This window comes from Haliotis rufescens, unplaced genomic scaffold, assembly GCF_023055435.1.
Source record: "Haliotis rufescens isolate VD_foot unplaced genomic scaffold, xgHalRufe1.0.p SCAF_12, whole genome shotgun sequence".
NCBI lineage: Eukaryota > Metazoa > Mollusca > Gastropoda > Lepetellida > Haliotidae > Haliotis > Haliotis rufescens.
The window spans coordinates 28,442,667-28,458,653 of NW_025963802.1; the positions used below are offsets into that span (position 1 = coordinate 28,442,667).

At 40.0% G+C, this 15,987-nt stretch overlaps 1 protein-coding gene across 9 annotated transcripts in view; it reads right to left on the reverse strand.

Annotated features, from left to right (window-relative positions):
* LOC124116520 (lymphocyte cytosolic protein 2-like) overlaps positions 1-15,987 on the reverse strand; it is a 107,293-nt gene that overhangs the window by 20,024 nt on the left and 71,282 nt on the right. For 8 of the 9 annotated variants that reach the window (XM_048393485.1, XM_048393480.1, XM_048393477.1 and 5 more), the window contains 5 exons: positions 14,772-14,873; positions 13,086-13,122; positions 12,146-12,189; positions 11,500-11,542; positions 9,704-9,733 (listed from right to left, as the gene is read on the reverse strand). In XM_048393485.1, the coding sequence (XP_048249442.1) occupies positions 9,704-9,733; positions 11,500-11,542; positions 12,146-12,189; positions 13,086-13,122; positions 14,772-14,873 (256 nt within the window). The remainder of the gene's footprint in view (positions 1-9,703; positions 9,734-11,499; positions 11,543-12,145; positions 12,190-13,085; positions 13,123-14,771; positions 14,874-15,987) is intronic. The other variant, XM_048393481.1, reaches the window with a different exon arrangement.

Sequence of the window (15,987 nt, forward strand, 5' to 3'; positions counted from 1 at the left end):
GATCCTGAAGTCTTACATATTATGGACGTAACAATGAGAGATCCTGAAGTCTTACACATCATGGACATAACAAAGAGAGATCCTGAAGTCTTACACATCATGGACGTAACAAAGAGAGATCCCGAAGTCTTACACATCATGGACGTAACAAAGAGAGATCCTGAAGTCTTACACATCATGGACGTAACAAAGAGAGATCCTGAAGTCTTACATATCATGGACGTAACAATGAGAGATTGTGAAGTCTTACATATCATGGACGTAACAAAGAGAGATCCTGAAGTCTTACACATCATGGACGTAACAATGAGATTCTGAAGTCTTACACATCATGGACATAACAAAGAGAGATCCTGAAGTCTTACACATCATGGACGTAACAAAGAGAGATCCTGAAGTCTTACACATCATGGACGTAACAAAGAGAGATCCTGAAGTCTTACACATCATGGACGTAACAAAGAGAGATCCTGAAGTCTTACACATCATGGACATAGCAACTAGATAACCTGAAGTCTCACACATCATGGACATAGCAACTAGATAACCTGAAGTCTCACACATCATGGACATAGCAACTAGATAACCTGAAGTCTCACACATTCATGGACATAGCAACTAGATAACCTGAAGTCTCACACATCATAGACATAGCAACTAGATTACCTGAAGTCTCACACATCATGGACATAGCAACTAGATAACCTGAAGTCTCACACATCATGGACATAGCAACTAGATAACCTGAAGTCTCACACATCATGTACATAGCAACTAGATAACCTGAAGTCTCACACATTCATGGACATAGCAACAAGATAACCTGAAGTCTCACACATCATGGACATAGCAACTAGATAACCTGAAGTCTCACACATCATGGACATAGCAACTAGATAACCTGAAGTCTCACACATCATGGACATAGCAACTAGATAACCTGAAGTCTCACACATCATGGACATAGCAACTAGATAACCTGAAGTCTCACACATCATGGACATAGCAACTAGATAACCTGAAGTCTCACACATCATGGACATAGCAACGAGAGATTCTGAAGTCTCACACATCATGGACGTAACAACGAAAATAGTTGACAGTCATGTGACACAGAATCACGTACCTCCACACAATGGGAGAAAGCTCAAGCTGCCCATACCTGTGTGGTCTCCCACCGTAACACTGGGTCTCTATTGTGCACATAATTATTGATAATGTCTTCCTGTTCACAGAAACAGGTCATGAACATTTCGTAGTTCATAGTCACAACAAACTTCCCAGAGAGTTTGGGATCATAAGCTGGTGTGATAGCTACTTGACTTACTGTATGTATTTCAACTTTGGTGGGAGTATGAAATATCAGTGGTGTATCAGCTTAATGGTAAACACAATATGACATCAGTAAAATATTCAAAGGAACTTAAAAGAAACATGTCTGACTGACTGATATAGAAGATTTAACGTGTGCTTTCCGACTGCAGCATATTTCGCACACGGGCCTGGCCGGACCATTTAGTGTATTCCGAGAAGGGTGAAAGTGGTGTGTGCAACACAAGAGGGGGCTTTTAGGGGTTGCTTATATTGATTTTTTGAAATTTTTAAATTTGGAATAAATGCCGAGGTGGGTGGAGGAGGGAACTAAGGGAGCCGGGTGAGGTGGGTGTTTGTATGTTTATTGGATTTTAGATTGGTAGATTAATTAGTTTTTAGATGTGCTTAATAAGGTCTGTTTTGATTAGGAATACGCCTAGGGCCTTGAAGTTTTCTAGTTTATTTTGAGGGTTTAGTATTTCATCTAGAGTAGGAACCTTATTTAGATTGAGGTTGGTTTGTAGTGTGGTTCTGTGTGTTTGGTAGTGGGTGCAGTGGATGAGTGCGTGTTCTGTGGTTTCGGGTTGTTTGCAGTGGGGGCAGTGTCCTGTGGTGTGTCTTTTAAGTTGTTTTAGGTGGTTATTTAGGTTCGTGTGTCCTGTTTGGAGTTTTGTAATTAATCTGTCAATTTTTTTTGAGGGGTGTAGGATTTTAGGTTTGGCTAGTGGTTTTCTGAGCACTTTTTTGATTTGGCTATTTGAGTTTTGATATTGATTATGCCATTTTTTGGTTATTTTTTGTTTGTTTACACTTTTAATTTCTGATTTTGAGATGGGTAGGTTTAGACTTATTCCTGGTATTTTGAGAGATAATTCAGCTGCTTTATCGGCGCTTTCGTTGCCGTAAATTCCTACGTGGGCGGGGATCCACAAGAAGGTTATTTGTTTGCCTGCTTTTGTTAGGTCGTTGGAGCTTTTAAGTATTTGGTTTATTAATTTAGGTTGCTTTTTGGTATTTTTGTTTTGGAGGGCTTGTAGTCCACTAAGGGAGTCGGTGAGAATTAGGATTTTTGTGTTGTTTTTAGATTGTTGGTTATGCAGGGCTGAGGCCATGCCCATAAGTTCGGCCGTGAATATAGATTGGTTGTTAGGGAGTCGGTAAGATTGTGTGGATATAACTGGTTGTGTGGTATGGACTCCGAAGCCTGTGTGGTTGGAGGTCGGGTCTGAAGATCCGTCAGTGTATATGTGACACCAATTTGGCCAATTTTCGTGTATGCATGCAAGTGTGGTGGTTTTAGCTATGTTTGGGTCGGTTTGTTTATTTATTTGGTTAGCTAGCGTTGTGTCTATTTGGGGTATTTTGAGTTTAGGGGTGAAGATATTTGATTTTTTGCAGTTTTGTTTAAGATTTTGAGTTTGGTGTTCATTGAGGTAGTTAGTTATTCTTTGGGATATTGGGGTGAGTAAGGGGTGTTTGCGAGCTAGAGCTTGGTTTCTTGGGCTAATGTTTTGGTTAAATAGGTTTTGGAAGAGAGGGTTTGTTTGGGACGCGGCCCAGAAATTAAGGCTTAGATGTTCCCTGCGTAGATTTAGTGGCATTTCTCCTGTAAGGGCCTGAAGTGAGGTGTAGGAGGTGCCATGTTGGGTGCGTGTAATTAGTTTAAGGGCTTGGTATTGTATTGAGTCAAGTTTTTTAGATAGAGAGTTGTTTAGGGTGTTGTATATGGCGCAGCCGTAGTCTAGTTTTGATCTAATTAGTGTTGTATATAGTGAGAGGAGGGTATCTTTGGAGGCTCCCCAGTTAGAGCCGGTGAGACATCTTAATGTGTTAAGGTCTTTGCTGCATCTAGTTTTTAGGTTTTGGACGTGAGCCTCCCAGGTGAGGTGTTGATCGAAAATAAGTCCTAAGAATTTGGTTTGTTTTTGGAATTTGATTGTTTGGTTGTTTAGCTGGAGGATTGGGTAGGCAGGTTTCATGTTTTTATGTTTGAATACTACTCCTGTTGTTTTGTCTGAGTTAAGGGAGAAGCCCCATTTGTCTGCCCATTGTTGTATTTTATTTAGAGATTTTTGGATTAAGTTTTCTGCCATTTTAATGCTTTTTGTGCGGATCCATAGGGCACCATCATCCGCGAATTTTGAAGTGTTTAGTTTAGGGGATAAGCCCTCGAATAGGTCATTTATCATTATATTGAAGAGGGTTGGGCTGAGGATGCTGCCCTGGGGAGTGCCATTTTCTAGGGGACACTGGTCCGATAGCGTATGGTCTATACCCACGGTAATTTTGCGATTGTTTAGGAAATCTTGGATGAAGTTTATTATTTGGCCTTTTAGTCCTATTTTTTTTAGTTTTTGTATTAGCCCGTGGTGCCATACCATATCGAAAGCTTTAGAGAAGTCGAGGAATATGCCTATGGTGTATTGCTTGTTTAGCTGTCCTGTTTTTATATCCTGTTCTAGTCGGGCAAGGTTATCGAGAGTTGATCGGCCAGGAGTGAAGCCGCTTTGGTCGGGGTTTATGATGTTGTTTTGGTCTAGGTAGTGCTGTAGCCTATTTTTAGTCATAAGTTCCATTATTTTGCAGAGATTTGAGGTTAGGGAGATGGGCCTTTAGGAGTTTGCCTGATCTGCTGGTTTATTTGGTTTAGGTATTGGGATTACTAGAGCTTCCTTCCATGAGGATGGGACCTGTCCGTTTAGGTAGACTAGGTTGTATAGTTTAAGTAAAGTTTGGAGTAGTTTGGTAGGTAAGTGTTTGATTATTTGGTAAGAGGTGAGGTCTAGGCCAGGGGCTGTTCCATTTTTTCTATTGTTTAGTACGTGATTTAGTTCTTCTATGGTGTAAGGTTGATTTATTTCTAGGTTGTCTTGTCTGTTTTCTTTGGAGAATTTGGTTTCTTTATTTAGTTTATCTTGGAATTTCTTACTGAAGTTACTGTTGCTACTAACTTTAGAGAAGTGTTTGGCTAGGTTGTTGGCCTTTTGGGTGGGGTTAGTTGAGTTGTTTATATTGGGGCTTTTTTTGTGCCGTTTGATGCCTCGGATGGCGTGAATTTTGCGCCACACTTTCCTAGCGTCGGTGTGGTGGTTGAGCTCCTCACAGAATTTTTTCCAGTTTTTGGTTTTAGCAGTTTTAACTAGGTTTTGGAGTTGGTGGTTAAGTTCATGAGCTGTTTTGAGATGAGAGGGGTCTCGTTTAGCTCTGTTGAAAGCTGATTTGAGTTTTAGTCTAGTTAGCTCTATTTCCTCATTCCACCAAGGGACAGTGGGTTTTCCTGGGTTGGATGATTTGAAGGGGATTGCGGATTTGGCTGCGTTGATTATGAAGTTAGTTAGGTTTTGACAGAATGTTTCGGGGTCTGTTGTTTCTAAATCGTTTAGATTAGCTTCGTTGCATAATTCTTGGAATTGGTCCCAGTTGGCGTTTTTGTACTGAAATTTAGGTTCCTGTTTAGGGGTTTGATTTGGTATTTTTATATTTCCTAGGGAAACATGTAAGAGTAGCGACTATAAATACACTTGGAAGAGCATTGTTTCTGAGAAATATAGAACATTATCTTTGCAACATTGACCAAAGTGAGTTAGTGAGATGTGTTTTCTGCAGCTATGGACATTATTTCAGCTATGTCATGGTGTGCTAGATTAAAAGGGGCAAAAAAGAACAAAGGGAAGCAGATCCTAGACGTAGATCACTTCGTCGACCCCAACAAGCCCGTGATTGGTACAAACACGTGTTCATATAACCAGGGCAGATCTGGTGGAGTATCCCACAACACGGGATGATGGCGCCTGCCTAATGTATGCAACTCTGCCTTGGGAATGTCAGCGCCTGCGACAACTGACCACCTGTGCCCCTGTGAGCAAATATTAAACAAAAGGCTTTGATGTTGTTATCTCAAGAATTCTAAGATGTTGATTTGATGAAAACAAGTTACAATTTCCAATCAGAATGATCATGATGAAATCATTATGATGCCTGGCACACTCCTTAGATGTTAAACGCTCTCCATTGTCCTTTAGGTGAAGAAGTAGAAAGGTAAATGGAAGTTGACGGCAATGTCCGTTCACATGGACCTCTCGTCCTAGTCACCTTAAAGTGTTATACTTTCCAGACTGTATAAAGTAACTATTGTATCTAGCATATCGATAACTACAAAAACATTATTCACTGTAATTTTGTAATATCACTGTACACTGGAGCAAAGAGATAAAAAGATTCACACACACAGGAGCCTGTACTAGTCAAAGAATGCAAGCGGGAAGTCACACTGGTAAGATATATGATTGACATATGATTGACATGTGACTGACATATGATTGACATATGATTGATAATTGTTTGATTGAAATACTCACCAAATGTATCACAATATGTTGGTGAATAAACCTAGTGACATAAACTCAGAACTCAGCATTCAATGGTCAAACTTCAAGTGGGTAGCTCTTTATATTGTACTTGCCAGGAATGTGAAATACATGTCTTGTGAGTAACTTAACTAAGCAGTGGAGGACATATGTTGTAGCACAAGCCTGCAGTAGTGGAGTACATTGAATAACACAGGCCTAGAAAATCACACAAAATGTGCGCTGGTTCTGTTTTGTAAATAGAATGCAACTTCAGCTGTCTGTCAGAAGGAACAACATACCACCAATACCATGCCAGTTGTGCTGTAACTACGGTTTGTCTCAATACCATGCCAGTTGTGCTGTAACTATGGTTTGTCTCAATACGATGCCAGTTGTGCTGTAACTATGGTTTGTCTCAATATGATGCCAGTTGTGCTGTAACTGAGGTTTGTCTCAATACGAAGCCAGTTGTGCTGTAACTACGGTTTGTCTCAATACCATGCCAGTTGTGCTGTAACTACGGTTTGTCTCAATACCATGCCAGTTGTGCTGTAACTACGGTTTGTCTCAATACCATGCCAGTTGTGCTGTAACTACTGTTTGTCTCAATACCATGCCAGTTCTGCTGTAACTACGGTTTGTCTCAATACGAAGCCAGTTGTGCTGTAACTACGGTTTGTCTCAATACCATGGCAGTTGTGCTGTAACCACGGTTTGTCTCAATACCATGCCAGTTGTGCTGTAACTACGGTTTGTCTCAATACCATGCCAGTTGTGCTGTAACTACGGTTTGTCTCAATACCATGGCAGTTGTGCTGTAACCACGGTTTGTCTCAATACGAAGCCAGTTGTGCTGTAACTACGGTTTGTCTCAATACCATGGCAGTTGTGCTGTAACCACGGTTTGTCTCAATACCATGCCAGTTCTGCTGTAACTACGGTTTGTCTCAATACGAAGCCAGTTGTGCTGTAACTACGGTTTGTCTCAATACCATGCCAGTTCTGCTGTAACTACGGTTTGTCTCAATACGAAGCCAGTTGTGCTGTAACTACGGTTTGTCTCAATACGAAGCCAGTTGTTCTGTAACTACGGTTTGTCTCAATACCATGGCAGTTGTGCTGTAACTACAGTTTGTCTCAATACGAAGCCAGTTGTGCTGTAACTACGGTTTGTCTCAATACGAAGCCAGTTGTGCTGTAACTACAGTTTGTCTCAATACCATGCCAGTTGTGCTGTAACTAAGGTTTGTCTCAATACCATGGCAGTTGTGCTGTAACTACGGTTTGTCTCAATACCATGCCAGTTGTGCTGTAACTAAGGTTTGTCTCAATACGAAGCCAGTTGTGCTGTAACTACGGTTTGTCTCAATACGAAGCCAGTTGTGCTGTAACTACGGTTTGTCTCAATACCATGCCAGTTGTGCTGTAACTACGGTTTGTCTCAATACCATGCCAGTTGTGCTGTAACTACGGTTTGTATCAATACCATGCCAGTTGTGCTGTAACTATGGTTTGTCTCAATACGAAGCCAGTTGTGCTGTAACTACGGTTTGTCTCAATACCATGCCAGTTGTGCTGTAACTACGGTTTGTCTCAATACCATGCCAGTTGTGCTGTAACCACGGTTTGTCTCAATACGAAGCCAGTTGTGCTGTAACTACGGTTTGTCTCAATACGAAGCCAGTTGTGCTGTAACTACAGTTTGTCTCAATACGAAGCCAGTTGTGCTGTAACTACGGTTTGTCTCAATATGACGCCAGTTGTGCTGTAACTACGGTTTGTTACAATACGAAGTCAGTTGTGCTGTAACTACGGTTTGTCTCAATATGACGCCAGTTGCGCTGTAACTACGGTTTGTCTCAATACCATGCCAGTTGTGCTGTAACTATGGTTTGTCTCAATACGAAGCCAGTTGTGCTGTAACTACGGTTTGTCTCAATACCATGCCAGTTGTGCTGTAACTACAGTTTGTCTCAATACGAAGCCAGTTGTGCTGTAACTGCGGTTTGTCTCAATACGATGCCAGTTGTGCTGTAACTACAGTTGTCTCAATACGATGCCAGTTGTGCTGTAACTACGGTTTGTCTCAAGTGGGCCATGTCATTATAAAACATGGGAAACTATCATAAGCTGACTTTCCCTAGTTCATATTTCAGCTTTAACCAGGGATAGCAGCTGAGAGGAACTCATCAAATCCCTTGTACTTGAGAATTGTTGAGTTTAATCACCAACTGTCTACATAGCACCTGTACATGTCTTCACTTGCCATTTCCAGTATGTGCTCACTGAAATCTTTTTCCCTGGCTATATATTTTACTCTTCTGCACTTCATACCAATATATGTGTCACCCTTTTAACTCTGTCTACTGTAAACCATGAAATTAATGTGAAAAATGTGAGTTGTCTGGTCATATTGTCCCTGCAGTTCACCGCACATGGTTATACTGGAAACAACAGTTGAAGGAAACTCTCATCTCTTAGTCTGCACGTTTAGTGCGTGAAATATCAGTGTTTTAGTCTTTAGATAATTAGTTGGATACCAATAGCACTGGGTGCTGGCTTCCATTGAAATGAGATGGGATATCACTGGAAATTAATAATTGTTATGTTGTAGTAGTTTTGTTGTAACAGGTAATAAAATGTTGATTGTAAGTGGCAGAAAACTGATTGAAGCACTCATACAATATCAAGTTGTGGTAGTGAAGCTATTAATTTGAGTCAACTCCTTTAGTTGTGGTTGTTAGTGCAAACTGCCTCCCAGCGCTTGACCCCTTTGTTACCCTCCCAGTAAAGAGAGCGCCGCTGGCGGTACTTGTTAACAGTTGTCAATTCATTGCATGATTTGATACGCTTTGATGTAGTTTCTAACCTACCTGTGCCTGTATACAAGCGAGACAAGGGTTGTTCGAGGCTTGCCTCTATGACAACATGAGACAGGATACCTATCAGACAACAGCAGCTTTTCTACCTCCTTCCAACACTGGATCCAAGAACGTAGCAAATGCCTCATTCAAGATATTCAACAGTGCCAAATTCTGAACATTCGTGTTGGTATTAGGGTCTGATGTATTCTGCTGCTGCCACACATTTGACCCACTGTAGTGTCTTTAATGACTGGAAGCCTAATCCTGAGTGTTTCAATATAATTCGTTCGTACAAATTGATTTCTGGATTTATCTTCGCGTTTTAATTTGGAAATCAACACATAACATCATTCATAACCTTCAATACACCAATGTATTCCACACAAAAGCCAGGAACACTTGCGGCGCTTACTAATGTGATGGTGACTTTCATCTCAGAAAAATCTTTTAGTACAGATTTATTTTTTAGAAACATTTTCACATAAAAAGACAAGAGATGGATGAAATTCAATGAGGTGATTTGTATGGAAGGATAATGTGAGTGAATGTCAAATGTCAGTCAGCCTTATTTCAGCTACATCCCAGCAGCCATGGATTAATGGAGCCTGCCTGGGACAAATCACTGCTTGATAGCATGATCAATTATTCATGGATTGCTGGAAAATTGCTTGGAATTGCTACGGAGACATGGAAATAAGCGCCAAGCTACAACTCAGATACATGTCAATATGCCGGTATACAATGGCATCACAGTCAAGTATTCAAAGACAAGCTCATATTGGGGTTATTAGTAGCTGTGGTAACCGTATCTGTGCTGCTTCCTAGGAACAATTATTATTTTGACTTGTGTTATACAGAGCTATGGCTGTCCCATAATGTCTTCCAAATCCCTCTTCCCTCTTGATGATTCCAGCCCAAGATGTACATAGAAAGTTGCATGATCGAAAATATAAGTACACATATTTGAGAGTGAGCATTTTAAGAAGCAAATCGATATGCAGTTTCTGTGGGATTACGATGCATATACTTAATGTTATGTTCCAAATCAGGAATCAACTCGGGAAACATAACAGAACAGTCCGTAGGTTTGTGTAGCGACAAGTCAGTATCAAAATCGTTTATAGGGAGCAGCATGGAGATATGGTTACTGAAGCTGTGGTTATCAGCTATTCTCACTTGATGCTTGTTCCAAGCTGGTATAGTCATCTTGAAAATAAAATAAATAATAAAGTCTCATGAAAAATGCCCTATCAATGGTTGGTAGTTTCAACATCACTGCCTTTCCCTGGCTATTTAAGATCCATGTTCGTATTCATTTCAATCCAGTCTACACAAAATTTTCAATAATTGGTGTATGCAGGGTGAGTGAGTGGGTTGGATGCTGTAGTGGGATACCACAGGATTAGACTGACATCACAAAGAGATCAGGGGGAGGTGTCACTGATTCAACATGATTCCACTGGAATGGGGCTGACTGGTCAAAAAGGGTTGGAATCAGTTTGGATGAGGGTCGGGTGTGACCTGGAAGGAGTGGGGTACTGACCAAATATGTAGATCTCTCTGAGACCATGACCCTGCCAGAGTTTCCATGCATGTTAATACAATACATACAGGAATAGTAACAACTTCTTCATGTAATTACAATAGAACAATGGGTCCATACAAATAATTAATATTCATGATGCTTACAAAATTGATGGTTTACTTAGTCTTTTATCAGAAAAAGATGGTGTCTGAAATTTTTTAGAGAGCTATTTCTATGACAAACAAACAAGATTTTAGCAAATTAATTGAGCTATGATGTGAGTGAATTTCTCACACCAGTCAGCAATACTACGCCTGTAGCCTGTAGTTAATAGAGCCTGGACCAGACAAACCAGTGGTCAATAGCAGGAGCAATTATCCGTGGTGTGCCGGGAAAAACATAAAGATGAGGCCCTGGAATTCCCAAGGAGACATTTACATAGAATTAAGTAGGTATACAATAGCTGGATGAAGCTATTTCCCTGGTTCAAGCATGAGGGTCAGGTATGCAAGGTTAAAATCATTCTCACTTGCTGCTTGTTCCAAGCTTGTGTACTCGTCTTGAAAACAAAGCAATGGTTAATTGCCCTGTTACTGTTTTCGGTATTGTTCTCATTCCAACATCTCCTAGATACTAACTGTTGTGTTATATATTTATTTCTAGCAAGTCCATATTACAAAAGTGGCCATGTTCCTACAGGGTGAGTGACTTACCGTATTCGACGTAATAAGCGCCCCACTCAAATAAGTGCCCACGGCGATATTTGCCAATATATTGGCTAGTGAACAATCCCAATTAGCACCCTTCCGACTGATCAATGTACACAATTCGTGTGCATTTATTTGTGTATAATACCCACTTGTGTGTTATATGCACCCTTAATTACAGGCAATTAAATTCTGGAAAAATATATCTGTCGTGTATATTATGCACAGACTTTTCTTTTGTATCATTTCAGGCTGTCAGCAGAAACCATAAAATTTACGATCTTTCGACTCTTTCACCAAAACTATATTCTAATAAGAGCCCCTTATTTCTAATTTTGAGAGCACCCTGGGCGCTTATTACGTGGAATACGGTATGTTGTTTAAGCCTGCTTGTCAAAGGATTTCAGTCCTACCACTGCCATGGCTGAATAAGGGAGGAAGCCCCAGGTCGCTGGCGTTTACCATAGTGAAACCCATGGGCACTGGGGAAGGGTGCTAACTGTATTTTCACATGATACAAACTAAACAATGGAAAATACATGTTATTAACAAATCACCACAAACACTATATTGATTTCTAACTGAATTATCAAAAATCCTTTCCCAAATGTTCATGATCCTGTAAGTAATATCGATCATTAGATGTTTGAGCTAACTAAAAGGTTAGTAAATGTTGAATTTTAGACAGGATATCATGCAATGAAGTAGTATAGAAAGAATAAGTAAGAAATCTTACGTACTTGACAATTCTCCTTGATCCATTGGCTCATATAATTCTTGTTCCTGAACAAAACAAAGTACCGTATGGAAGTGTGCTAGAGCCATGTGAAAACATCGTTCATCTCCTCCATAGGAGAAAAAACACAAACTATGTTGGACTTTTATCGTGCAATCGAATCGTATCGTATGATAGAAATTAACTTCTGTGTGGTCCATATTCCCTTTAGCCTCAGTAAATCATTGACAATTACATTGTAGTCCCTATAGCTGTAATGAATTGTGGCAAAAGAAGAGGACACAGTCGGCCTAAGATTGCCTCTACTAGATTAAAAATTCCTTCGTAGAGAAACAAAGTTCTATGTTGGAGAAAAATTCCAATGGAGGAGATAAAAGGTCATAAATAGGCGATTAGAAGTGCCACATAGCTGTTTCACTCCTAGAGATATGCATTTCTTTTTGCATGTGGCACTAGGACCCTCCTGTATAAGTTATATGCTATTTTGATTACAAATTAGAGTTATTACTGGGGAACATATAGTACCAGTACATATATCTTTCTTTATCAACTTTATCAAATAAATAAACAATGAAATAGTATATTAAGGTGTTTTGAGTACAAGACAACAACATTAAGTGAAGGATAAAACAATATATTGTGGTACTCACTTGTTGTGGAACCTGAGGGGGAGGCCTGCCACCTGTCCGGCCACCTACACAGTACAGAGAACAATGAGCATCAGTTTCCCATGTTTCCATAGACAAGAAGGAACCATAAACCTATAGCTTTAAATCTAGACATCCATGGAAAGAAGAAACAAATGACAAGACCATTGCCTACACCATGGCCATGACAGCTGTACAGAATCACCGAGGGTGACAACCACTTCATCTGACACTGGAACATAATCATAGGTTCCAGTGACAACATCAGATGTGTTTTGTCCATGTGAGCCAAGCATACAAAAGGTAAGAGAATGTACAATTGACCGTATACATGTTCGTGATTTTGTCAACTAACACAATGTCCACACCAGTCCAGACACATTTGTTCTAAGATCAAACTGACTGGCTGACTTATCAAGCAAGCTTTACATTGTATGTGTTGATACATTCAGATATAAAATAACAAATGTTCTAATTTTGAAGATATCAACACTTAATGTTAGCAGTGGACAAGATGGCTGCAGTCTAAACAATCAGACCAGTAACAAAAATATAAGTGTGGATCTTTCAGAATTACCAGTGTGATGCTACACATCAAAATATTAATCCTATGATGTCTCACTAATTACAAACCTCAGTCATGCATTACAGTTTACATGGCAGTAATACTGACACAAACCACCAATTCTTGTGCCTCTCAAACTGACATTTGCATCATTGTACTGAAGCCGTGATCAATATTTATATGTAACAGTGAAAAGACTTCCACCTGTATCCCCCGTCCAAATGTTATACATGTATATATATGCATTGCCGCTGAATCCATTAACTTGTATATATGTTTGAGGGGGCCCGGGATACAGACGGAAGTCTGACCAACTGATGTAGACAGCCAGTACCTCAAGACGACTACATAAAGTCAGCACACAAGAGGGGGCAGTACCTGACTTGCTTGGCGGGGGCAAAGGTGGCCGGTCATCCTGAAATGACAAAGATACGTCATCAGTTACCCTGTGTCATCCCTACGATGGGGAAATAAGGACAAGTCATCACATCCCCCAGACATGGAATGTTTCAACTTTTGCATGTAGCTCTATGAATCTGTGGATATCAATGTCAACAAAAGATGGTGCATATATTATTTCTGAAAATATACTTTCAAAATGTCAAACATTAAATTTCATGAGTTCCTGTTAATTTATCACAATCCCATCCAAATTTGTCAAGTTTCCTCAATGATATTGTGTTTTAAACATTTACACCAACTGACATACATGTTCTTATTACAGGATCATTTGACAAAATGTTTAGTTTTTGTGGACAGATGAATCTCAACAAGCTTTCATGTAATACATGTTTCTGTCAATGCACTGCAGAATCCAATATGATCAGCTGTATGAAGCAATACGATGGCAACCGCTACCCAGTAAGTACTATTAAACCACTAAATGTGTGTGTTCTGATTTTCTAACAAGGTTTGTATCAAATTGTGTAGCAGAAGTGAGTTTCGCTGAATAAGATGACATGGCTATGAGTGTGAATTTGGTTATTGATGATTTGGTGATAATCAAGTAGTGTGTTTTTATCTTACACCAAGAAGTATGGCCATTAGGTGGAGGTCACATCACAGACTTGTTTAGTTAACAGTGTTATCACTATCCCCCACCTTGGCACGAATAAGAATTTTGTTTGTGTATATATTAGTGAATATAAACCATAAAATAAGTCCTATAAAGCCTTAAAAAGAGATAGCCACTTGGGCTGCTTCATGTCATCAGAATATTGATTAAATGTGTAATTAATACACACAAAAGGCCCATTCTCTTGAAAAATAACACAGTTTTGATAAGTATCTCTTAGATAAGCTAACTTCAGTAGTTTCTGAGAAAAGTAGTCCCCATTGCACACTAATTAAAATAACATGGATCAAGGGCCATAACTCTAAAACAAATTTACGGGGCCAATTTTCTTAATTTCAGTAGTTACTGAGAAAACTTGACCACAATTTCACACAGTATGCACTCAGTTGAAAAGCATATAGAAGGGCCATAACTCTGTAAAAAATTAATGTAGCACCAATTTTTTAACTCATTTGAGATCATGACCAGTAACATCAATGTGTAAAATTTCATTTCTCAAACTTGAATAGTTTTTGAGAAAATTTGCCACTTTGAGAAGCAGACGACCTGTGGATGGACGGACAGACGGACGGACACGCTCTGTTTCTATATCCCCCGCCCTACTTCATGGTGGCGGATCATAACTAACTGCTCATATTAATATAATACTAACTACGCTATATGCACTTTTCTTTTCAGGTGACACAATCGCATAAAATCTGTGACTGCTACAAATGTACAGGATGATAGTTCTGCTTCCAGTTGGGTTACTCACAGTAATGAATCATAAATGGAAATAATAAAAACTGCTGGTCTGACAGTGTGCATGTATGGTCATTTGCCAGTTAAGATTATAGCATCTGATTTGATCATTCTTAAAATTATTACTTATGTATATGAAAATGACATAGTAACAGAATTTAAAAGGATTGTATGTGATCATGTTTGTGTTGACAATGCCACAGCAGCTGAATCTCTACCATTCCCTGAAGGAACCATGTCACTCTTACTGTAGGGACTGTTGGGACTGGTGGCAACTGACGACTTTTCTTCCGTGTTTTCTCTTCTTTTTTGTTCACGACAAGCTCCTCCTCAGGCTCCTCATACACATCCTACAATGAGACAAACACCTCACCAGTGACTACACATCCTACAATGAGACAAACACCTCACCAGTGACTACACATCCTACAATGAGACAAACACCTCACCAGTGACTACACATCCTACAATGAGACAAACACCTCACCAGTGACTACACATCCTACAATGAGACAAACACCTCACCAGTGACTACACATCCTACAATGAGACAAACACCTCACCAGTGACTACACATCCTACAATGAGACGAACACCTCACTACTGACTACACATCCTACAATGAGACGAACACCTCACTAGTGACTACACATCCTACAATGAGACGAACACCTCACTAGTGACTACACATCCTACAATGAGACAAACACCTCACCAGTTACTACACATCCTACAATGAGACAAACACCTCACCAGTGACACAAACGACTCACCAGTGACTACACATCCTACAATGAGACAAACACCTCACTAGTGACTACACATCCTACAATGAGACAAACACCTCACCAGTGACTACACATCCTACAATGAGACGAACACCTCACCAGTGACTACACATCCTACAATGAGACAAACACCTCACCAGTGACTACACATCCTACAATGAGACAAACACCTCACCAGTGACTACACATCCTACAATGAGACAAACACCTCACCAGTGACTACACATCCTACAATGAGACAAACACCTCACCAGTGACTACACATCCTACAATGAGACAAACACCTCACCAGTGACTACACATCCTACAATGAGACAAACACCTCACCAGTGACTACACATCCTACAATGAGACAAACACCTCACTAGTGACTACACATCCTACAATGAGACAAACACCTCACCAGTGACTACACATCCTACAATGAGACAAACACCTCACCAGTGACACAAACGACTCACCAGTGACTACACATCCTACAAAGAGACGAACACCTCACCAGTGACTACACATCCTACAATGAGATAAACACCTCACCAGTGACACAAACACCTCACCAGTGACACAAACGACTCACCAGTGACTACACATCCTACAATGAGACGAACACCTCACCAGTGACTACACATCCTACAATGAGATAAACACCTCACCAGTGACACAAACACCTCACCAG